This window comes from Clytia hemisphaerica, unplaced genomic scaffold (genome assembly GCF_902728285.1).
Source record: "Clytia hemisphaerica strain Z4C2 unplaced genomic scaffold, Clytia hemisphaerica genome assembly, whole genome shotgun sequence".
NCBI lineage: Eukaryota > Metazoa > Cnidaria > Hydrozoa > Leptothecata > Clytiidae > Clytia > Clytia hemisphaerica.
The window spans coordinates 1,130,344-1,155,471 of NW_027104280.1; the positions used below are offsets into that span (position 1 = coordinate 1,130,344).

Consider the following 25,128-nt stretch of genomic DNA (forward strand, 5'->3'; position numbering starts at 1 on the left):
TATTAGCCCAACTAATAAGCCAGGCGTAATTTACAGTAATACATTCGGGTATATTGATTGCCTTATTTTTTAAACATGAAAACAGATGAAAACAATGTAAAAGCACTTTTTCACAATCTTACAAAATCTTAGAACAGTTTTAACAAAAGATCTAGTTTCTGAAATATCTGGAAATATAAAAAGTATAAACTAGAGTAAATTAGCAAAACTAAACATAAAATAAGAAACTAATATAAACTAAATATAACCAGTTGCAATAGACCCAAGTAAAATTCACTTTAAAAACGAGAATCTGTAACACTTTTAATCTAAACTCCATTTGTTATACTTCATTGAGCTTTGTTGTGTCTCAAAGCCCTTAAATTATCTTGAAAACAAAATAAAACTACTCACCAGTACTCACCAAAATTGAGTCAAGGTACTTATTTTACAAAGAAAATTCACATAAGACCCACCCAATTAGTACCCGGGTACTTGTTTGATTAAACAAACTTAGCTCCCCACCCACCCAAAAAGTACCCGGGTACTTATCAATTTTTTTTTGGAAAAACACCCACCCCACCGGCTATGCTTTAGTACCCTGAGGCTTGACCCCCCCCCTGCTCCATATAGGCATGTAATTATGGTAAAATTATGTAACTATATCATTAGTATTACCAAACACAGATCAGATATTCTCTTTTTTTTCTCGCAATCCCGAAAATCACTTTTTTATTCTTCTTCTGAAATCAGCTACAAAGAAGGGCCACTAAAGATACAGATTTTTGCCAAAAGTTGATCACTGTGCGTTGCTTTTGAATTGAAAGCAGAATTTCAAAACTTTCGAGCGAGTCTATTTTCAGAGTCAACATTCTCAACCACTTTCACGAGATTTACAATTTTTGAAAATTTCGATGTTGAAGTCGACGATCTGAAGCAATTCAGTGAGGTTTATTTTCGCGAAATAGGAAAGAGCTCAAGAAAGTTAATCCGATTGAAGTGCATTTGTAAAGTGTTGAAAGTGTTTAAAGGCATGAAGTTCCCGGTTCTGAATATTTATTGGTAATTTTTGATTCATCATTCTTTCATGACAGATAATCATTTAAACCAGCCAGGAAATTTTCAAAAAACTTGATTTTGACGAAATATAAATTCAGTAAAATGTGAAGATGATAATAACTCAATTTTTATCTTATTTGACTGACAGATACAATATTTTCGAATTTCTTGTCTTTATCACCCAGCTTTTAGCTAATAAGATTTTCCAAAGATTTCCACACTCCCTTACAAATATTGTTTTAAAATGGGCTACCAAAACTCAGATTTTGTAGACAGTGTTCCCTCTTTAGTTTGCTAAGAGACTGGTCGAGCTCGAGATAAAGGGAAAAACAAACACTCACATTTCTTTGATGACATCATTGAAGTCATTCTGCAGAAGATTAGTGATGTATTCTGCTTGCTTCATGCAACTCGAGAGCAACCTTGAACTGTCAAAAGATACAAAAGTGTAAAAATGAAATGTAAAAAATTTTGAACCTAATCACATTTGTCGACTAAATTAAGAGATCTGAGCACTTTTTCTGACACTTTGGTACACATTGTCTGTGAAAAAAATTTGAACTTAATCAAGTCGGCGTTTAGGTCCTTACTGAATCCGTATCTAAATTGTCGAGTGATTGAGTGTACTCAAGTTAATGTCTTATATCTATAATCTCACTGTCGATTATTTAGCCCCTAGGCCAATTTAATTTCAAGGTTGTAAGTTTGAATTCAAGAATCAAAATTGCAGATTATAAAGTTTGAAGCATAGAAATTGGCCGGAATCAAATTTAAAATCGATGAGACAGCGATAACAATCTCTCGTGACAACTTACTTCGTTTCTTCGTCTTCTAATATCAACCTTGCATCTCTACAAAAATAAACAATAAACAAAAAACACTTTGGGATACAGAAATAACAAGCAACATGCTGAATGGACCTACCTGATGATGAAAGCTAGATAATAAGGCAACAAGGAGAAAAATGAAAACAATCAGTCAGACGATATAGCGTTTTGCAAAAATGCATAACACATTAAATCTTATCATTGATTGTTGATGGGGGAAGAGGGAAGGGGAGTAGGGAAAATAGAAATAGAAAGTTCCGGTTGCAAAAATCAGTTTTATTGACAATTGAATCATGCTTAATGGTGGGCATTGTTATCAATAATGTTTTTGAGTAAAAAAACAAAGAACTAAGGAAAAAGTCAAATGAAAATCTGCAAAAACGGTGATTACCGGCATATTTCCGGCATTTTCGGAATTTTTCTCAAAAAACAAACTCGTTCATGTTTTGAGTATTGCGAATACTCATCTTTCTGCAATAAATCAGAAAAAACCGAGGATGAAAATTCGAGAAAATGTCAAAAAAACTGGTTTTACGGCATATTTCCGGTATTTTCAGCCGGAAAAAAATGTATCGAAAATCGGGCTCCGTCACATTTTAGGTCATAATTTCATAAAAAAATATAAAGTACAGCTCGAGAAATTCAAGAAATACTGTCTTTTCTGGCGAAAATAGGTTGTTCCGGCAATTTTTGAATAGTTCCGGCTTCAAAAATCTGGGGTACCCGGAGGTAGGTCCAAAAAAAACTCTGGGTTAATAGGGCAAACCAAGAATCTCATGCTGGTAAAATTCGGGATAAATTACAGTCGGTCTAATTTTGAAATTTTTTGAAAAAACGTCCTCCTCGGGAAATTCATCCCAAATTTCCCTCTTAACCATGAGATTACTGGTAAAAACACATAACAACAATAGAGATATCCTTTTTATGATGATATAGAAATAAGGCGAACCTCTTTGGCTGAAAAAGCAGAATAAACAAAAGCAAAGTTTTTTGAAACTAAGCTCACCTAGCAGCTTCCAACAAAGTATCATGCATTGCGGTCGTTTCTTTGACTTCACGTTTCTCTTGCTTTGGGTTTTTCAACATGTGGACATACATTGACGTGAGATCTTTCACTGGATGTAACATGGGCACACACTGTAGTGTACAGAACAACTCCATCCGTTTAAATGACTCCGTTTGATCCTGGATAATGGAAATGATAACGTGTTCATGCTTTAATGGTAGCTATTGTGAAATAATCCTTACCAGAAAAGTTTTGAAAATAGAAAAATAGCCCTAGGTATGAATTAACCCAAAAAGCATGGTGCAAAACTTTATCCGAATCTGACTATTCTCGATAGTTCGAAACTTCCTCGAAACTTTTGAAAGTTCTCGAAAAAGGTTTTACTTTCGAAGCGAGTTAGCAGGCGGTAAGGTTGGTTGCCTGAACCAGACGACCATGGCTTTTTCCTCGACACCATGTGATCAAAAAACCGCGTGTTGGGATAGAGATAGGCTATAAGGTTGGCCGTCTTCGTGACTTTACAGCGGCAATTTTTCTCTCTAACTACTGCCATTACCGGCTGTCAAATCTGCACATATATTATTTTCCTGACACGGGCGAAAACAGCAGCTATCACCTACCTTCAAGAGGTTCATAAACCTTGAAATGACTTTCGCATTCGGATAGTAGAATTCTGACATGTTTTCCTTAAGAACACACAAAGCTGGGTAGAAATCTTTCTCGTCCAAACTTGATTCGATTTCGTTGTCCCATTTGAGTAAAAATACTGCTCTCTTCTTGTCCTGAAAAATAGGAGTCAAAATACAGAATGATTTTACAAGATTGTATGGTCATAATAAAGGGAGTCCAGGCAGTAGTACTAAGGGTAGAGTTCAGCTACGAAATGTACAAAATCGTGGTTGCTGGTACTTCAAAGGTGCAAACCTGGTTCAGAGCCTTCCTAAAAATCACAAAAATTTTCGGTAAATTAAGATACAAGTGTAATTTTTTTCCGAGAACGTTTTCCTACGTGTGTTGTGTTCAAATATGAATAACACGAATTATTAACAAAAAGCAATGATACCTTTCCGGAAGCTTTCTTTGATGTCATCTTCTTCTACAAAAGAATATTGTAGATATTGTAGAAATAAACATTACGAGCTTTATTTGGACAAAGATTGTTGAAGCAGGATGTTTTAGCCTCAGATAAAGATTTAAAGACTGAATTTTTCAAGTTAAAAGTCTTAGTAAATCAACGACCGCAGTCGGACGTGACTCGAAGGCTCCTCTTTCGATAGCTATCTACCCGAAGGTAGGGGGGAGGACGCCATTTTTTCTCCCTGGATTTCTCCACTTACCCTTGACCCTTCTCTTAATTGCTGAGCATCAAGCAATTAGGCATCAAGTACCATTTTGAGAATCTTTGATATGACCCGGCAGGGGTTGAACCAACAACCTTGCAAACCATAGCCGGATGCTCTACCACTGCATTGCGGTCGCTCAAGTTAAATAAACGAAAGTATATCGTGTCATGATTCCATTGGCGCATGGTAAATTATTTACCATTTAATAGACCAGCAAACGAATTTACCTGAAACTCAATTTACTGACTAGAAAACTGATAAACAATTTTCTCAACACCCACAGAATCACGACATGATCAATGAAAATACTTTTCGACTACCGAAAAAATCTTTGCTTTAAACCAAAACTTAAAAGCTTACCAAATTTGTCGACAAAGGTAGGATTGGATTCCAATTCAGAGTCTTTCCTTTGATGCAAAGATCAAGAACAAATTGCCTAGTAGTATCAAGAGTCGGTACATCGTTGCCTGACACCGGAGCACTATCGGTAGACGTGTTTGATTTATCAGGCGTCAGAACTTCTTGTTTAATCGTCGGTGTAGTTGTACGTTTAAATTCTGTATCAGGAATAAGCTTCAGAGCGGACAACGTCAGGGATTCGGGGTACGTATCATTTTTATGACTTGGTAGAGGTTGTGAGGAAGACATCTTCCTATTAGAAGACAAGAATCGCAAAATTGCGACTAAATATTTCCTTAACAAGTGATACTTTTATGGACCTACCTGGTTACCAAAACTAATCAATGAACATTGAAACAATGAAACACATAAGACATAACTGGACAAAATAAAAATAATATAATGAAAGCATATCTATTGGGAGAAACTATCAACACTATTGAAAAAGACTTATAAAAAAAGTAAAAAAGTTATTAAACGCTTTTCTTCATAAAATCAATACACTATCAGAAAAACGCACAGCTTAATAAAGAAGATTTCTAGAAAACTCAAACCATCGCGATCTACCGTGACATTTTCTTCTTTAGAAAAATAATAATATTGATCTATGCTTATATATAGTGATTCTTATAGATAAAGATTCGTTTTTCAACCTACCTGATGATGAAAGTTAGATAGCAATAGGGAGAAAAACGGAAACAATCCGTTAGAAAATATAATTTTTAGCGAAAAGGCAAAACGCGTTAAATTTCATCATTGAGGGAAGGGGAGAAGGGGAGAAGGGCAAAAAGATATAGAAAGTTCCGGTTGCAGAAATCAGTTTTATTGAAAATCGAATCATGATTGATGGTGGGAATTGCTATCAATGTTGTTTTTTTTGGAGAAAAAACAAAGAAATGTTAGGAAAAAGCCCAATAAATATCTGCAAAAATGGCGATTTCCGGCAAATTTCCGGCATTTTCGGCCGGAATTTGAGAAAATGTCAAAAAACCGGTTTTCCGGCATATTTCCGGCATTTTCGTGCGGAAAAAAATGTTTTTAGAAAATTGGAGTCCGTCACATTTTAGGTATTGTCATTTTGCATCAGTGTGCAAAATTTCATAAAAAAATATAAAGTACATCTCGAGAAATTCAAGAAATACTGTCTTTCCGGCGAATATAAGTTTTTCTGGCGATTTTTTAATAGTTCCGGCTTCAAAAATCAATTTTATAGAAAATTGAAACATGCTTGATGGTGGGCATTGCTATTAATAATGTTTTTGAATGAAAAAACAACCAATTATAAGGGAAAAGTCTAATGAAAATTCAGAAAAACGGTGATTTCCGGCATTTTTGGCCGAAAAAAATTTTTTCTGAAAAATCAGACCCGGTCATGTTTTGGACATTGTTAATATGCATCTTTAAGCAAAAAATCAAAAAAAACTAATGATGAAATCTCGAGAAAATGTCAAAAAAACAGTTTTTCCGGCATATTTCCGGCATTTTCGGCCGGAAATGATTTTTTTTTCAAAAATCGGGCTCCGTCACATTTTGGGCATTGCCATTTAGCATCTTTGTGCCAAAAATCAGAAAAAACTAATGAACCAATCTCGAGAAAAGCTGGTAACAGACGGACGGACAGACGGACGGACGGACGAACAAAGGTTAATTTATAGGACCTCCAGGTAGGTCCAAAAATGAAGGTCATTATTGACATATATAAAAAAGCACACATAATAAAGTATACATATATATTTGTCCAGAAAGAACTGGCATGTTGTTTGCTTTGTTTTGGTGTTTAAAAATATGTACTTATCAGTCCTAAAAAAAAATACATATAATGAATATAATATAATTGAATATAATGAGGGCAATAAGGGTCCAATAAGACTGGTTAAATGTTACTTTATTCACAAGATTTAAGGATTACTGAAAAAATACTACTGCAGATGAACTAAACTCAAAAACTAAAACTACAATAAATTTACATTACGACAAAGTAAAAATCTATCTTTAATAGCAACAAAAAAAAAATATGGCTCAAAGTTTTAAAGCATTTAAATAGCTTTAAACAGTAGACCTTTTTTTAAAGAGGCAGCCATATTGAATAATTATGTACTCCAGCATAAAAACAATGATACAGCCATCCAGTATGGATTTCGTGTAACGCCGAAGATCTTCGGCGTACAACTGAAACGTTTTTGGCGCATTGGCGTAAGGGTACTTACAAAGATTGTTTGATTTTCAGTTGGCGTAAAGTAATAATTCTAGCTCGGCGTGAATGACTCCATAATCCATCAATTTTTAGCTTTCATTTGGCTAAATTTGCTTTCACTCGCTTACGCTCGTGTCAATTTATTAATCATATTGGCGCACGCGCCTCTTTTCCCATCTTGCACACCCTTATTGAAAAATTGAATGTTGGTACAAAAGAAATTTTGCTTGGCGTGAGGCTTGCTGTATGGAAAAATATCTTCGGCGCGAGATTTCGTGGAATCCATTCAGCCATGCATAATTACTGTATCATGCATATTTTAAAAATTATGCATGGCTGTATCATTGTTTTTGTGCTGGAGTACATAATTATTCAACATGGCTGCCTCTTTAAAAAAAGGTCAATTTTAGTTCAGTAGGTTCTCTTTTTTTTGGTAATTTTGAAAATCATCCCACGGTCATGGTGAAGCTAAAGATTTATCAACCAAACAAAACTGACGCCAAGTCAAATCTGTCGATTAAAAATTTCCATGAAAATTACAATCGAAACTGTTTATCTCATAAAGATTTTTTTCAACATTCTGGAGGTGTTCAAAGTTAGAGGTATCGTATGCAGAGCCAAGCAATACATGAAAAGTCATTTGCTAATCCCATTTGCCATGAGATATATGAGTCAAGAAATCAAACAAAAACCAACAAACAGACTGACAATTCATCATTTCTCTTCACTTTCATGTCACACGATGTGACATCGTGTTTATATGGGGTAACCAGAAGCCAACCCACAAGAACAGCCATCTTCCTTTATTATGGAGTGTTCCAAAACTATTGGTAGGTTGTTTGGAAGTAAAGAAACCCACACAGTTTGATTTATTTTAAAGATTTAACTTGAAAACAAACTGCATCTTTCTAGCAAAAACTCATGTTTCAACCTGCTACATAACAATTGCCAGTCGGGTCTGCTACTAACATATAATAGTTTTATTATAACCGGGCTTGAGAATCCGTAAGGAATTTGTAACATATATTATATATATATAGTTTATCAGTCGGCTTGAATCATGATACATTACTTATACTTCACTGGATGCATTTTTCGCTGTGAAATTAAAAACGGGCGTCAGTCAGGGCGTACGGAAGGCGTTTTGACACGGGAAATTATTACTACTGAGGTTAAGCATACAGGGATAATCCATTGAGTTTCAAGCCCGAAGGGCTAGAGGTCAATCTCTAACCTTTCTCAGGCAAGAAAAATTGAAGCCTTAAAATATGCGCCGTATTTTTGATGACGGATTGAATCTAGCAATTCCTTTGTCTTTGAGTGATATATTTTTCGAAATTAAGCGGTAAATTTTAGTTTCAATCTGTCATTTGTGTAAAAACCAGGCGGGTCGCTCAAGGCCGCGCAACTTTGGTAGGATTTGTTGGCTTCAAATCCTACCAAAGAGATTGACCTCTAGCCTTCGGCTTGAAACTCAATGGGATAATCACGACGACGGACGAAAAATGTATAAGGCTAGTGAAAATACGAAATTTGATTGGTTGAAACTCACTAGCCTGTTAAATTTTCGTTCGTCGTCGTGATTTTACCGATTTACTTAAATTCATAATTATGTTATGATGGAAGGAGAGAAAGCCCGTTTTAACAAATATTTCCCTTTTGGAAAACGGGAAATATTTAATAAGGGTTCCAATTGATGATTTTTCGGTCTCAGGACAGCTGAGTCAGATTCGATTTTGACATTTTGTTCGAGACGCCGGGGGCGGTTCCCCGCCTTTTAGGGACTACGTATTCATCTGACGGATATTTCCGTACTTTACGTTCCCGAGAGCTAGTCCTGGAATTTTATTGTGGAATCTTTGGTATCTTCAAGATAGGAACCTTGGTACGTTTCTTCGCTTTTATAGTCATGGGTTTCTCGTTTTGCTCCAGAGAGGGTTGGGACTCAAGGAAGACTTCATTGTTCTTGTTCGTGTTAACATCACTAAATCCAGAACCTTTAGCTTGTTCAAAAACTTCCCGTTTCTTGGGGACTATGTATTCATCGGAAGGGTATTTTTGGATGGTTCATTGGCGAGAACTTGTTCTAGCACTTTGTAAAGGCACCTCAGAAAGAGATTTGGCTTGTTCAGTTAATGTTTTAGTGTTTTTAACTGACGTGAAATTGCTTCGTACTGATAATTGAGTATTGGCTTCTGTTGAAGCTACAAGTCTATCAACGATTTTAGTGACCTCAGGTTTTATAATAGTGTCTAAATCAGAATCACTGAGAGATATTGTGATTTTTGTGCTTGTTGAGGAGGCTCTGGTGTCACCTGAAGGAGGATGAACGTTTTTCATTTCGATGCAATCGTCATCAAAGACGCTGATTGGTTCATTTTTACCACGTGAAGGCGTTGCTGCGTTTCCATTGGTTAGTTCCGTTTTACGTGGTATCTGGGACGTTTTCTGATTGGTCGGTTCGGAGACAGGTGGAGTTCTTGCAATTTCAATGATACTTTTCGGTGATGGTCTCTCGGGAGTATCCGATAAACTGATAACCGGGATAATCGGTTTACTTTCGTTCATCAAATCGGAAAGTTCGGTTTCATGCAAACGTTCTGTTACCGGTGTATCAAGATCAATGACTAAAGGTCATAGGCTAGTGAAAATACGAAATTTGATTGGTTGAATTCCACTAGCCTGTTAATTTTTTGTTTTTCGTCCTGATTTTACCGATTTACTTAACTTCATTCTTTTGAATAACTGCGTTAACGTGGGGCTTCCGAGGGTGAAGAATACTTAGTCGGCCCTAATTTTAGTCACCTCGTCAACATTTAATCACTAAGGGCCGACTAAGCGGTTATTTTTACAGTTAATTTGGCCCAAATTTTTAGTCAGCCCAAGCTTTTAGTCGGCCCTAATTTTGGTCACCAAGCCAAAATTTAGTCACTTAGGACCATACTTACAGCTATCCAACAGTCCGCTTAACAATCAAATCAATCTGATTGGTTGAATCTCAAAATTATGACGTAGTTGAGCCCAATAAACCAATCAGTCCTCAGAAGAGTCTTTGGTTGCTCCCAAAGTCCACTTTGGATATGTTCCGGCGTAACGGCAAAAAAATTCTCAAATACCGGAAATTTGGCCTTTCAATATCGGAATACCGGATTCTCGGGTGTGATCTGCCATGGAAAAAGTACCACCTGGTTGAAAAAGCACTTTTGCTTTTATTTCAAGTTTAGGAGTATAAATCTTTTGGATTATTTTTCAAAAGAACTTTCTTTATGATCATTATAAGTATATACAGTGTGTTCAAAAATATATAAAAATCACTAATAAATCTCCATCTAAATAGTACACTAAATAACACTACAATAAATATATCTCATAAATCATACCATGACCCCACCTCAAGTCCAATTCCCATAAAAAGTTTGATGGATTGAAAATCACTTAAAAATGTATACAGTGAAAAAACTTACACAAAGAATCTTCAATATCTAATGAAAATTTCCGACCTAATTTAATCAAGTTTACTTTCAAATATTTCTTATGTACGCCTTTTTATGTATTAAGGCATGAACAATCCTTACCTCGAAATTCACTTTATTTAAAAAGCAACACTTGAAGTCTCAAGGTATAGAATCGCCATAGTTTCAAAACGAGGGAGTCGTTGCACTCAAAATAATTCATGAAATGTCTGTTATCTTTAATTGTCTATCGGTTAACCCGTTGCCATCACTAATATCACTACTGTATTTAAAGCTAGTATCTTAAAGGTTTTGTTTTTATATGAGCGTTCCCGTTTTATATCAGACACATATTTAACCAGGAGAGTGTCTGCCTCTTGTTATATCATGCTGATATAAGCAAAAAAATGTTTTTATTTTCCTCTCTCTGACCAATCTTTCTCCACATCCGTGTCAATTCAATATGAAAAAGCTTGTGAGTAAGCAAACGATATCACTCTATTTAAAAACAAAACCTTTAAGACCGTATAAACATCTCTAAACGTCTGAGAAAAAGAGGGAGGGCGAAAAAGAGAATCGACGGAAGGGGGTGATGAGAGAGGCAAACAGAAGAATGAATACCTACCATTATAACGGTAAAGTTTGCCTTGGGTTGGGTAAAAAGAGGTCAGAGTAATCTGACTACATAGTATTGAATCGACACCATAGTCTTGGGGTTGTAGCTTCTAATTTCATAAACTGTAGGTCGATATGACCGACACATAAAAGAGTGAAGACTCTTTAAAAAACTAAAAGAGACGAGCATTACAATAATCGTCAAATTGCTGTTAACAAATCCCCGTATTGACCTCTGAAATATGAATGAATAAAACCCTTCAGTAACAAAATCATATGTAATACTTCTCTCTTAGCTAAACAAAACGCGTTTAATTTGTTTCAAAGTCAGTTTGCATTTGAGGGGTATCTTATCCCCATTCAGTAATTTGACATGCATCAATAAATCATTGTATTGGGCTTCAAGTTGGCTCGAATTGCATCTTAAGCCGTCTATGTTCGAGTCCCGGTAATTGGTAATAAGTTGCAAAAGTATTTGTAAAAAGAATTCCATATTCTGAGGTTCAGGTGAAACGAAACTCTGGTACATATCTTTATTTATGCTACTCACAGCAACCTGTTGATTTGCAACAATGGAGACGTTAGTATAGTCAGAAGATGACTCCACATTCTCATATCTTTTCAACAAGGTTTTCATCGCCGACGGTTCTTGGCAAATATCAAGTGGTGTCTTCCCATCAGCTCTTCTCAAATGAAGTAGGTCTCGACCTGTAGACAAAACGAAAGAAAATTTTAAGACGGCTTGGTAAGAAACGGCATAAACATTAAACAGATAAATAGGTGAATCAGATACATAATGATGTATCTACGACTATTAAATGGAGCATGCTCCAACGCGAAAAAAATTTCTCGTGTCCCCAAGCCTTTAAAATGTCACTTTTCTTTTCTGCATTTATGATGATGAATGAAGTGCAGCCAATGAAAGATTGCCACGCACTTAGATTAAGTTTTCAAATGTCTCAGCTGTGGTGGCCTGTACCAGCCCGCCCGCCACGGGCTATTTTTATATTTTGAAAGTAAGCGAGATTATTCTGTGTCTCAGTTGGTCCCACTGACATTTATATATCCCTGGACCAAGTTACTCAATGCCGGCCGAGCATAATATTATGAGTTTTTTATTTAGTAGGGGGCCAAGCCTGGGGTTCCGTGACATCTTTTTTACGACCTAACCATTTTTAGTCTCTTCCAAAGAACAGTATATTACAAGATATTTCTGAGAAGGAAGACACGGATTAGGCCCGGGAAAACTTTTTGTGACCAAAATAGTGACGCCATAGGTAAAACTGCGAAAGAAAATAAGGGGTAGAGAAATTTCTTATTTTCAAATGTCAAAATAAACGAAAATGATTGGTACCATCTGATAGAGCATAAAATGCTGAGCAAAAAATTGTATTACAACAACTCTCTAACTAAAACACACAAAGAAATACAGCCGCTTTAAGACCAACTAACTGTCAGCTCTACTGTGATTTGACGTCTTGATCGTACTGACGTCGGTATGTTTTTGAACTTCAAAACACTACAATGGCTTCTTTGCGGGTACAAACTTTCAAAAAAACTTCGATCAAAGATGGCAGATATAGCTTGGTCCAGAGATATGTAAAGGTCAGTGGTTGGTTCCAGTTTTCCGAGACAAAATCCGAGAAAATAAAAGTGTACCATTGCATTGATGTGTTAAATGTAAAGTCCGGTCTCCCTTTCCGTGCGCTTCGACCGCACTTTTTGGCTTCAATCTTTTTTGCTTGGAAAAAAGATTACGTCATAAAAATGTAGCATGCACTCGAAGAAAAAGTTGAACACACTTCAACTTTTTTCAACCGTTACACCAGATCGCACCAATGGAGTTGCTTCATTTTTCTTTTGACCAATAGCGTGGAAGATTTACTCGAAAAAGTGCGATCGAAACGCGCGCATGTGGAGACTGGCCTTTAGTTGAGCTAGATAGAATGCTAAAAATAGTTGCGTTTCACCGCAGAGACATTCAAAGATTTGTGGAAAAAAGTCTGAGGCACGAAATGTTGCATAACCGTCACAAACCTAACTTCGCGTTATCTTTTCAGTCAGCGAAGAAGAGTTTGGTATAGGCTATAGTTGTGAAGGTGTGATTGGTTAAACCTTTTCTATTATGCACCTACCTCCTTTTTGTAACAAGAACTCGGCGATATTAAGGAAATTATTCTCTACAGCGTCATGCAATGCGGTAGTTCCATCAATGCATTGCGTCTTTTTACCGCGTGTCAACGTTAAATCAATATCTAGAAAATATCAAAAAGTTTTGTGGTGATTTTCGTGCTATATTCACTATTTTAATTTCGGGAATTTGCCTATTTCGCGAAATAAAGTCAAATGAAAGCTGTGAGATTGCAACTTAAGTCGCTCTCATAACTGTATTTTGGTATTTTAGATGATCTTTTATAATATCTCTCAAGAAATTCAGGGCGATAATTCACAATTGATAAGACTAACCGGGGGATTTCATGAGTTCTTGCACAACTTCGTGGTTACCAAAGCAACACGCCTCGTGTAAGGGCGTCCACCCTGCGTTGTCTTGTGTGTTAACTTTAGCACCCATTTCGATGAGCGCTTTGATTCGATGAATTTTGCGCTTATTACAAGCCACGTGCAAAAGTGTTTCACCTGAGAGAACAAAATGGATCATTTAACAGTCGTAATATAAGAATTTCTGTCCAAATCTTTGCAAGAATTGTTTTCGGGACCTTTTTCAAAAAAAAACATATGCACCAATTTTCCAACCCCCCCCACCCCCCCCGTTTATTTGAACGCATTTTTCAGCCTTGTCAAGCCCTCGACCTAAGCATCTCCGAGTCTCTATTCGAAATTTTGTATGCTTACAAAAAAACATGCATATCTTAAACAAAAACGATGGATGTTGTGACCAGTACCTTTTCCGTTCGGTTTATTGAGTCGTTTGGGTGAAACCAAAGGTGACACTGAATTCGATGGTGATTGTTGGGCTATTCTAAACGAAGGGAAACGAGAAATATATTAAAATTCGATATTGGTATTAATTACGTATTTGGTCATACCATTTTATATCCATACATGGGATAATTAGAGAAGAAATTCCAGGAAGAATAAAGGAGTAGTTTTTCATTTTTCCAGGGGATAAAAGACTATTTTAATATTTCCATGAGATAAAAGATCGATTTTAGTTCGTCCACCCTCACTTTTAAGGTATGAAAAGAATTTTTCCAAGCGTTCTTTTGCAAGTTTTGTCATTTTCCAGGGGGTATCCACGCATGTCTAAGAATATTATTTTACCTTGAAAAGGTTCGTCCATCCCCCAGCCCCCCTCCTGTATGGAAATTGAATGGAGCAGACTCAAAAAACACTCTAGATGAACAAGTTAAGCAATAATTTAATTTAATTTTTGTCAATAAAATTAATAAGAAAATGTTTAATTCAAGAACTAAACGCTTTTTTCATAAGAATAACTTCTACCAAGAATATTAGGGTGAGATTAGGCATATTGTTTAGAACAATAGAAAAATAAGAATAATGCTCACCCTCAGCCAAAGTACACTATTCTTATATAAAAAAAAAGCGTGCAGTGTACTTTGCTTTCTGAACGAAATTTTAATGACACAAACGTCGATTTCCACTTCAAAAAACTTGCTTAACAAAAAATTACTATGCAGACGTGGTTCAGATTCATATTCCTCATAAAACCTGTGGTTTTGCCTGCCATAAAGACTACGGACATCTTATCTGGTTGCTGGTAGCCTAGCTTCTGATATCCTCTATCGGGTCCGTGGTGATGCAGTTTTGTCTGCCATTCAGACTAGAACCGGTTATTCTCCCAATTTTTGGTATCTTACCTTATAAGGGTCCCCGCTTATTGACTTTCTCTATCAAGCTTATAAATTTTGCATACTGTACAATGACACGAAAAGACGTAAGATGGCTGGCAATACAAACCTGGTTTGAAGATCTTTGACGGGCGTGCGTAATTGTGGGTGTTCCTTCCGAACGGCTCTTCCAGGATACATGTAAAAGTAATATAATATCTAAAACGAAAAGATGATTATAAGAAATTATGTATGATGTTAAATTGTGTTTAAGCCACAGGTTTCCTATTAATCATAACACTGTATCGTGCAGGGGGGGGGAGAGGGGTAAACTTTCTCGTCTTCATTTTACAACAAAAAATGTCAAAATCAGTTCCAGTTATACAGTAAAGCGGAAACAGATTTCATAGATAATTTGACGAGTTAAAAGTTAAAAGAGTCAAAAATCACTAGTAGGACTAGTAGGGATATAGAACTCAGAGCAATAACAACTCACAATTTTATCGAAGGACATTGTCTTTTCAGAAAAGTCTTTTATCCTTGACGGTACCAAGCAAGAATCCATCCGGTCTAGTAAGGCCTCGCATACACGATACGTTATCCAAGTATCGCCAATCTCACGCAAAAATATTACTTTCATACGGTGCAGTGTGTCTGGGGACTTAAGTAATAGCAAGCTGTATTCTGTAAAATATCCACAAAAGCTTTTTGCGTCATTGCCATGATAATAGCCTGTAGAAAGTTTATCTTTCACGGAACAGCATTCGGCTATGACGCGCATAAGACCAATGAACATATGTCGTAATTGGAGAGCCTAAAAATATTAAGACAAGGATTTTAGTCATCAAACAAAGTATTGGGAAAGAATTCGGTAATATTCTCCAGTCTCCAATGACCGTACAGTAGGTGAAACCGAAAACAGGCTGAAAGCATAGGGGAAAAACAGAGCTTAGATTAACAAACGTTAAACAATATTTTTTCTTTTTCTCTCCACTTTAAGAAAGGTAAGAGAAATACATGAATTTAATTACATAAAAAGACTGAAGACTGCCTGAAACGACACGAAACTCCGAAACTCTGAGTATAGGATAAATAAATTGATCTCTATCATTGACTGATAAATGTAATTACATCTATTTGTTTATCTTTCTACCTGATTTCATCAAAAAAAAAAAGATCATTCCTTACCTCAGTCGAGTTGTCTTCGATTTGATAGAGCGATACTGTCATCTCCACAAACTCCTTGACGGTAGAGTTCAAAGCCAATTCATGACGTTGTCCCCATAAAGTTTGGTAAATCAGTGAAAGCCTTAACTTCTTCAATAAGTGATGATTTGTATCTTTGATGTCAACTTGGCTGCTTCTGAAAAACAGTTTAAGATGAACCATTTAAAATAAAACTTTATTATTTTCTCTTCAGTTTTAGGATTTAAAAAATGAGGACCATATTCCCACTGGCCTGTATTAACCTAGACAAAGCTATATTCACCATCTTTGACCAAAATTTTTAGTAAAGTGTACCCTAATGGTAGCACCAATTATTATATGTGTCAATTTATAAAATACAATGGCGTTTTCTGTGTATTTATTTAGTCACTTTTATAAGAACTAAAAGTTTTCAGGAAATTTAGAATTTTTGTCTCATTCAGACTTTTCTTTTTTTCGAAAAAAAGGTTTAAAAAAGGAGCATGTAGAAAAATATTTTCAACTCAACTCAATCCAACAACAATTATGCAAGTTGAAAACAAAGGGATTATTTTAAGCACAGCTAAGTACACGTTTTTTATAAGAATATCAAAATTTTTTTGAGGCCTTCCGCTGTTCTTAGCATTTTGACTTTTAAGTCTAAAAATGTTCATTATTGTTCTTATTTTCACCATTATGTGAGTATTTTTGTCCATTTTCCTAAGAAATTGAGTGTTTTAATTTCAAAGTCCAGAAAAAATTAAAACGTTCTTAGCTATTTCTTAACATTTTGGCCGTCGAAGCCTTATCTTCTTATATAATTTGTTCCTATGTAAAAGACGTGTAGTAATAGCCATTAATTAAAGAAAACGTTGATAAGAAAAAGGCATTATTGATAAAAAAAGTAGATAAATTTCAAACTAGGGAATGTAACCTTGAAATGCGTTGAATTAAATGGTGATTATTATCTACGATCGAAATACCGTCGAAAGAAAACAAAGGTTTATAAGCGCCTTTTTTTATAAGAACCAGTAAATCTTGAAATGGGACTCGACTCTTCTTATTTTCTCCCAAGCTGAAAATTCTTACAAATACGTTTTTGTATCATTACATTGGTTTAAAGGCGTTTAAAATCAGTATTTCTGTACACCTTCAAATATGAAGTTGTCATCGATCACAAACTGTTTTTGACAAATTGTGCCTCGTAATCATAAAATATTTCTTATAAAAATAGCGTACACGACATCTTTTTAACATTTAAACTACATTTTAGATGAAAGACGAGATTGTCTTGACTCGAGTTAAAACAATGCCCTGTGCCAACTGGATCAGATTATCCATTAATTACCGTATTAAATTTAATCAACGAAAAAATCATGTCCCTGTTCAGTTACAAGGCAAACAGTAAATAAACAAGCCTCTGGTTGTCGACAATTATTACCGAGTTTATGTATCGGAGGATATCGAGGGCGACGGTAAGTGAAATCGATACAAAACAAAGTCGATAGTTGATGTACGGCTCTTTATCGCCTTTGCTCACCTAAACAGACGACGGTATTTTGGTGTTTTTACCGTCGTCGAGCAAAGTGGACGGTGATTTCGGTCCTATGTCAGCTTTGCTTTATAACGTCCCCCTCGATTTATCTCGAATACATAAACTCGCTATTAGTTTCAAAATAACGGAAAACTTCGGTCCAATCTAAGAAAAGTTTCTGGTTATTCTTTTGTCATAATTATCATTTAAAAGTTTAAAAAATTAAGATGGATGAAAGAAAGAAGATAAATATAGAATCGTGTAGAAGTGTCAACAAAATGCTTTTCGGATACAAGATGAAAACTATAGAGCGAATGGTATGGAGTTTGGTATTGCTTGTTGTAATAGGATTAGGGCTCACTTTCGGATTCATATATTATCCTATCCATGCAGCTCTGGTGATGGGGAGTGGTACCTTGGTTGCTGTCGTTCAAAAACTGATGTTCAAACTGTTTGAGAAATCTCCCAAGAAAAACATGTACACCAGACGATTGTTTTACTTAGGTAAACCTTTTTGATACACAACTAGTAAATTATTGTAGCGAGATCAGCTGTCCTTATTTTTGGGCACTTTAAGACAGAAGGGGTGAAGAGACTTTCTTATGATGCTTAATAGCTAAACATTCGCAAAGTATTGGGTCGTGCTATTGAAAGTCGTGGTGAGAAAATGACTATACTCTTTTTTAAATTGAAAGTAAAGTGACTCTCCCTCTACCGTATTTATACGAGGGGGTTTATCTAAAGAATCCTACATTTACTAAAAATAGACAAAAAAAACGACAAATTTCATATTGAACGACAATTTCGCTGTCCACAACCCCAACTGAAAGTGACTGTACCACCTCTGTATTCATTTCTCTTAGTTTATCACGGGAATACACAGGTTGCAAAAAAAAGTTCGAAGTCGATCACGCTTTTACTCGAAATTTTATGTGTTTGTTATACATGACCTTTATTTCTGATTAGTTCGAATTTATTAATACTAATAAAGTAATTTTAAATTTGATTTGCAATTCTGAGCTTTATTGTTCTTATAAAATTGTTCTTATAAAATAAACAAGCTAGATGCTGAATGGACCTACCTGACGATGAAAGTTGGATAGCAACGCGAGGAGAAAAAAATCAGTCAAAAAATATAGCGCTTAGCAAAAAGGTATAACGCAATAAATTCATCATTGATGGGGGGAGAGGGAAGGGTTGTAGGGGAAAAATAAATAGAAAGTTCTGGTCGCAAAAATCAGTTTTATTGACAATTGAATCATGCTTGATGGTGAGTATTGTTATCAATAATGTTTTTGTGTGAAAAACATAGAAATGAAATGAAAATCTTCAAAAACGGCGATTTCCGGCATTTTCAACCGAAAAAAAAAATTCTAAAAAATCGAACTCAGCCATGTTTTGAGCATTGCAAATACGCATCTTTCTGCAAAAAATCAGAAAAAAACTTTTGATGAAAATTCGAGAAAATGTAAAAAAGCCGGTTTTTCCGGCATATTTCCGGCATTTTCGGCCGGAAAAAAATGTTTTTCGAAAATCGGGCTACGTCACTTTTTAGGTATTGTCATTTTACATCAGTGTGCAAAATTTCATAAAAAAATATAAAGTACAGCTCGAGAAATTCAAGAAATACTGTTTTTCCGGCGAAAATCGGCTGATCCGGCAATTTTTAGAAAGTTCCGGCTTCAAAAATCAGTTTTATTGAAAATTGAACCATGGTTGATCGTGGACATTGCTATTAACAATGTTTTTGAGTGAAAAAACAACCAATTATAAGGAAAAAGTCCGATGAAAATCTGCAAAAAACGGCGATTTCCGGCATATTCGGCCGGAAAAGAGTTTTTCTCAAAAATCGGACTCTGCCATGGTTTGGGCATTGCCAATACGCATCTTTGTGCAAAAAATCTGAAAAAACTAATGAGGAAATCTCGAGAAAATGCCAAAAAACCGGTTTTTCCGGCATATTTCCGGCATTTTCGGCCGGAAATGATTTTTTTTCGAAAATCGGGCTCCGTCACATTTTGGGCATTACCATTTTGCACCATTGTGCCAAAAATCAGAAAAAACTAATGAGCCAATCTCGAGAAAAGCTGGTAACAGACGGACGGACGAACGAACAGACGAACGGACGAACGGACATCGGTTAATTTATAGGACCTCCAAGGAAGGTCCAAAAAAGAGTAGAGACTTGTTTGTAAGGCTTTGTTGCCTGAAAGGACCCAAAACCATTTTCGAGTTAGGGAGACATTCGAGTTATAAAGGTTCCAGTTATGGAGATTCTACTGTATATTTTTACTTTTAGGTGGAATTATACGTGGTTTGTTGATGTGCGCCTTACTATATTTACTTAAAGAATGGTATTCATCACATGTGTTGGTAGTGATCACTACGTGGCATTTCACAAGTCTCTTTGTTTTGTTAACCAAGGACATCTCAAATGACGAGGAAAGAGAGCTTGCAAGGACTAAGGTTTTTTATTAATTGTTTTCTTTTTCTGTTACTTATACAATTCTAAAGTAATTATATCGTAGACATCTGACAATTACAGGTATAGGAAGAAATTTGCGATGAAAGTTACACAACCCCGGGTCGCAACAATATTTGTCTTCTTAAAAAAACAAGCTAATGTGTAACCAAATAAATATTCCGAGTAAAACTGAATTCATCATTGCTTTCTCTTAAATTCCAGTTAATGCCTCAACAAGCTTTCACTATGGAGGATGACGCGGATTCTATTCCAACGATTAGCGGAGAGCATGCGTGGAGAGAACCACAAGAGATTCATTTCTGTGATGGTGGTGGTAATGGCTTTGGATTATCTCAAGATGAACGTGGAGAACTGTGTAAACATCAGTCATGAGTTCAAAACGAATTTGGTTCTAAATGAGGCATACGGTTTTGTTTTGCGAAATTTCGAAGGGATAATAGTATAAATAAAGTATATTGCATAACGTTGATGTACTCCATGTAATACACCCCTTCTCACAGACCTACTGGGGACCCTTCCCAATGGAAAAATTGTCCAAAATATTGTCCCTGGTGGGAAATTATCCTCCAATTTTTGTCCCCACTAAAAATAATCAAATAAACCAATCCTCACTACTAAATGTTAAGCTATTTTTCCCATACCCACGCAGAATTTTCTGACTTGAAAACTAAAGAATTGAAATCCCCAGCCATAAAAAATATGGGAATATCAATGCCCATCGAGTTTCAGTCCGTTACTGGACGGAAAATCCTACCGGGGCTGTGAGAAGGGGGTGTATGTAATTATCGTAGGAATTATGTAACTATATCATTAGTATTTCCAAACACAGATCAGATATTCTCTTTTTTTTCTCGCGATCCCGAAAATCGCTTTTTTTTCTTTTTCTGAAATCAGCTAAAAAGAAGGGCCACTAAAGATACAGATTTTTGCCAAAAGGTTGATCACTGTGCGTTGCTTTTGAATTGAAAGCAGAATTTCAAAACTTTTGAGCGGATCTATTTTCAGAGTTAACATTCTCAACCACTTTCACGTGGTATTTACAATTTTTGAAAATTTCGATTTTGAAGTCGACGATCTGAAGCAATTCGGCGAGGTTTATTTTCGCGAAAAAGGAAAGAGCTCAGGAAAGTTAATCCGATTAAAGTGCATTTGTAAAGTGTTGAAAGTGTTGAGGCATGAAGTTCCCGGTTCTGAATATTTATTGGTAATTTTTGATTCATCATTCTTTCATGACAGACAATCATTTAAGCCAGCCAGGTAATTTCAAAAAACTTGATTTTGACGAAATATAAATTCAAAATCTTAAGATGATAATAACTCAATTTTTATCTGATTTGTAGACAGTGTTCCCTCTTTGGTTTGCTAAGAGACTGGTCGAGCTCGAGATAAAGGGAAAAACAAACACTCACATTTCTTTGATGACATCATTGAAGTCATTCTGCAGAAGATTAGTGATGTATTCTGCTTGCTTCATGCAACTCGAGAGCAACCTTGAACTGTCAAAAGATACAAAAGTGTAAAAATGAAATGTAAACAAAATTTTGAACCTAATCACATTTGTCGACTAAACAAAAAGATCTGAGCAATTTTTCTGGCACTTTGGTACACATTGTCTATGAAAAAAATTTGAACTTAATCAAGTCGGCGTTTAGGTCCTTACTGAATCTTTATCTAAGTTTTTGGGTGATTGAGTGTACTCAAGTTAATGTCTAATATCTGTAATCTCACTGTCGATTATTTAGCCCCTAGGCCAATTTAATTTCAAGGTTGTAAGTTTGAATTCAATAATCAAAATTGCAGATTATAAAGTTTGAAGCATAGAAATTGGCCGGAATCAAATTTAAAATCGATGAGACAGATAACAATTTCTCATGACAGTTCGACGTAAGGTCGACACAATGGAAAGACAACTCACTTCGGTTCTTCGTCTTCTAATATCAACCTTGCATCTCTACAAAAATAAACAAAAAACAGAAAACTATGAAAAATCAACGAATATGATCTTGATATGGTAGATTCTACACCCACCCCTGGGGATAAAAAAATAAAAAAACTCTGAGTTAATAGGGCAAACCAAGAATCTCATGCTTCTCGTAAAATTCGGGATAAATTACAGTCGGTCTAATTTTGAAATTTTTTTGAAAAAACGTCCTCCTCGGGAAATCCATCCCAAATTTCCCTCTTAACCATGAGATTACTGGTAAAAACACATAACAACAATAGAGATATCCTTTTTATGATGATATAGAAATAAGGCGAACCTCTTTGGCTGAAAAAGCAGAATAAACAAAAGCAAAGTTTTTTGAAACTAAGCTCACCTAGCAGCTTCCAATAAAGTATCATGCATTGCGGTCGTTTCTTTGACTTCACGTTTCTCTTGCTTTGGGTTTTTCAACATGTGGACATACATTGACGTGAGATCTTTCACTGGATGTAACATGGGCACACATTGTAGTGTACAGAACAACTCCATCCGTTTAAATGACTCCGTTTGATCCTGGATAATGAAAATGATATCGTGTTCATGCTTTAATGGTAGCTATTGTGAAATAATCCTTACCAGAAAAGTTTTGAAAATAGAAAAATAGCAGGTATGAATTAACCCTAAAAGCACGTGTGCAAAATTTTATCCGAATCTGACTATTCTCGATAGTTCCAAACTTCCCCGAAACTTTTGAAAGTTCTCGAACACAGGTTTTTCTTTCGAAGCGAGTTAGCAGGCGGTAAGGTTGGTTGCCTGTACCAGACGAACACGGCTTTTTCCTCGACACCGTGTGATCAAAAAATCGCGTGTTGGGATAGAGATAGGCTATAAGGTTGGCCGTCTTCGAGACTTTACAGCGGCAATTTTTCTCTCTAACTACTGTCATTACCGGCTGTCAAATCTGCACATATATTATTTTCCTGACACGGGCGAAAACAGCAGCTATCACCTACCTTCAAGAGGTTCATAAACCTTGAAATGACTTTTGCATTCGGGTAGTAGAATTCTGACATGTTTTCCTTAAGAACACACAAAGCTGGGTAGAAATCTTTCTCGTCCAAACTCGATTCGATTTCGTTGTCCCATTTGAGTAAAAATACTGCTCTCTTCTTGTCCTGAAAAATAGGAGTCGAAATACAGAATGATTTTACAAGATTGTATGGTCATAATAAAGGGAGTCCAGGCAGTAGTACTAAGGGTAGAGTTCAGCTACGAAATGTACAAAATCGTGGTTGCTGGTACTTTAAGGTGCAAACCTGCAATCCTCTACTAAATATTTGAGACAAAGGGGAGTTCCCGGTGTAACTTTGAACACCACAATTGATTTTTAAGCGCCTTAAACTACAGTTGGAAAGTAGAGTTTTAACTCTGAGTTTTAACACGAGACTTAAGACTTCGGACCTTAGGATCTCAGGATTTAAAAGCTCAATTTTGCTCGAATGAGGCTTGGAATATAGTCTAGAAGCCACCAAACCCCTCTAAAATCGAAATATTCAATGGAAGAAAGTGGAAGTGCTAAAATAGCAATTCTCGCCCGAACTTTAAATTCTGAAAAACGTTAATATACACTAAAATCTCAATATATTTCGAGGGAGATTGTGGTTCAGAGCCTTCCTTAAAATCACAAAAATTTTCGGTAAATTAAGATATAAGTGTAAATTTTTTTCTGAGAACGTTTTCCTACGTGTGTTGTGTTTAATATGAATAACACGAATTATAAACAAAAAGCATAGATACCTTTCCGGAAGCTTTCTTTGATGTCATCTTCTTCTACAAAAGAATATTGTAGATATTGTACAAATAAACATTACGAGCTTTATTTGGACGAACATTGTTGAAGCAGGATGTTTTAGCCTCATAGTAGGGGGAAATTTGTTCGTTTTTTTGAGGTCGCTCGATTTTTTTAGTCTAAGCACTTGTTATACATTTTTGGAAAGCTAAGGGGTAGGGGAATAAAAATAAATTGGGTGCCAATTTTTTTTCTGACACTTTGGTGTGACTTTTGGACAAATACGACGGTCTCAGGCAAAAATCATAGGTCGAAAATTAATGAGAATTTTAGCTTGAGAAAACGGAGACCTGTTGTATATTTTTGGAAAGCTCTCAAAAAATTAAGATTAGTGATATATTGCGAGTATAGGTGATTTCAGTACCTAACTCGAGATATTGAGCTTCCGAAAGCACAAAAACTGGACAAAACAGCTGTTTCTGGCAGAAACAGGCTGAAAAACAATGAAAAACACTGTTTTTAAGGATTAATATCTCGAGTTAGGTAAAGAAATCACCTATACTCGCAATATATCACTAATCTTAATTTTTTGAGAGCTTTCCAAAAATATACAACAGGTCTCCGTTTTCTCAAGCTAAAATTCTCATTAATTTTCGACCTATGATTTTTGCCTGAGACCGTCGTATTTGTCCGAAAATCACTCCAAAGTGTCCGAAAAAAAATTGGCACCCAAGTTATTTTGATTCCCCTACCCCTTAGCTTTCCAAAAATGTATAACAAGTGCTTTGACTAAAAAATCGAGCGATTTTACAAATTTCCCCCTACTATCAGGTAAAGATTTAAAGACGGAATTTTTTCAAGTTAAATAGCCTTAGTAAATCAACGACCGCAGTCGGAGGAGACCCGAAGGCTCCTCTTTCGATAGCTATCTACCCGAAGGAAGGGGAGGGCGCCACTGTTTCTGCCTAGATTTCTCCACTTACACTTAACCCTTCTCTAAATTGCTGAGCATCAAGCAATTAGGCATCAAGTACCATTTTGGTATGACCCGGCTGGGGTTGAACCAACAACCTTGCGAACCGTAGCCGGATGCTCTACCACTGCACTAAGGTCGCTCAAGTTAAATAAATGGAAGTGTATCGTGTCATGATTCCGTGGGCGCTGGGTGGATTATTTACCATTTAATAGACCAGCTAAAGAATTTACCCGAAACTCAATTTACTGACTAGAAAACTGATAAACAATTTACTCAACACCCACAGAATCACGACATGATCAATGAAAATACTTTTCGACTACCGAAAAAACCTTTGCTTTAAACCAAAACTTAAAAGCTTACCAAATTTGTCGACAAAGGTAGGATTGGATTCCAATTCAGAGTCTTTCCTTTGATGCAAAGATCAAGAACAAATTTTTTCAAGAGTCGGTACGTTGTGTGTTTGATTTATCAGGCGTCAGCACTTAATCGTCGGTGTAGTGTTACAGTTGTACGTTTAGTAGTTCAGGGACATTTCGTTATCAGGGATTT

At 35.9% G+C, this 25,128-nt stretch overlaps 3 protein-coding genes across 4 annotated transcripts in view; 1 reads left to right on the forward strand and 2 right to left on the reverse strand.

The window, feature by feature from the left end:
* LOC136816955 (SMC5-SMC6 complex localization factor protein 1-like) overlaps nucleotides 1-7,797 on the reverse strand; it is a 31,400-nt gene extending 23,603 nt beyond the window's left edge. For both annotated transcript variants that reach the window (XM_067073297.1, XM_067073296.1), the window contains exons 1-6: nucleotides 4,575-7,797; nucleotides 3,935-3,967; nucleotides 3,492-3,653; nucleotides 2,872-3,050; nucleotides 1,854-1,889; nucleotides 1,380-1,466 (exon numbers count right to left, since the gene is read on the reverse strand). In XM_067073297.1, the coding sequence (XP_066929398.1) occupies nucleotides 1,380-1,466; nucleotides 1,854-1,889; nucleotides 2,872-3,050; nucleotides 3,492-3,653; nucleotides 3,935-3,967; nucleotides 4,575-4,862 (785 nt within the window). In that variant the 5' untranslated portion in view covers nucleotides 4,863-7,797. The remainder of the gene's footprint in view (nucleotides 1-1,379; nucleotides 1,467-1,853; nucleotides 1,890-2,871; nucleotides 3,051-3,491; nucleotides 3,654-3,934; nucleotides 3,968-4,574) is intronic.
* Nucleotides 7,798-10,042: 2,245 nt separating this feature from the next.
* On the reverse strand, nucleotides 10,043-25,007 carry LOC136816957 (uncharacterized). Its single transcript, XM_067073298.1, has 13 exons — nucleotides 24,940-25,007; nucleotides 23,609-23,641; nucleotides 22,825-22,986; nucleotides 22,206-22,384; nucleotides 21,803-21,838; nucleotides 21,297-21,383; nucleotides 15,872-16,046; nucleotides 15,180-15,497; nucleotides 14,814-14,902; nucleotides 13,778-13,854; nucleotides 13,341-13,511; nucleotides 13,010-13,129; nucleotides 10,043-11,582 (listed from the first exon to the last, which is right to left on the reverse strand). Exons 2-13 carry the CDS (start codon nucleotides 23,633-23,635, stop codon nucleotides 11,167-11,169), a joined length of 1,857 nt encoding a protein of 618 aa, XP_066929399.1. The 5' UTR covers nucleotides 23,636-23,641; nucleotides 24,940-25,007; the 3' UTR covers nucleotides 10,043-11,166.
* Nucleotides 17,305-20,517, forward strand: LOC136816960 (uncharacterized). The gene is made up of 3 exons (XM_067073302.1): nucleotides 17,305-17,906; nucleotides 19,702-19,868; nucleotides 20,089-20,517. Exons 1-3 carry the CDS (start codon nucleotides 17,630-17,632, stop codon nucleotides 20,257-20,259), a joined length of 615 nt encoding a protein of 204 aa, XP_066929403.1. The 5' UTR covers nucleotides 17,305-17,629; the 3' UTR covers nucleotides 20,260-20,517.
* Nucleotides 25,008-25,128: the final 121 nt, after the last annotated feature.

Excerpts from the sequence above, each read along its gene's own strand:
- LOC136816960 (XM_067073302.1), top strand. The coding sequence starts at position 17,630 with ATGGATGAAAGAAAGAAGATAAATATAGAATCGTGTAGAAGTGTCAAC. Across the intron at positions 17,907-19,701 it reads CAGACGATTGTTTTACTTAG|GTGGAATTATACGTGGTTTG; the intron begins GTAAACCTTTTT and ends TTTTACTTTTAG. Across the intron at positions 19,869-20,088 it reads GAGAGCTTGCAAGGACTAAG|TTAATGCCTCAACAAGCTTT; the intron begins GTTTTTTATTAA and ends CTTAAATTCCAG.
- LOC136816957 (XM_067073298.1), bottom strand. The coding sequence starts at position 23,635 with ATGACATCAAAGAAAGCTTCCGGAAAG. Across the intron at positions 22,385-22,824 it reads GGTTTATGAACCTCTTGAAG|GATCAAACGGAGTCATTTAA; the intron begins GTAGGTGATAGC and ends TTCATTATCCAG. Across the intron at positions 14,903-15,179 it reads CAATGTCCTTCGATAAAATT|ATATTATATTACTTTTACAT; the intron begins GTGAGTTGTTAT and ends TTTTCGTTTTAG.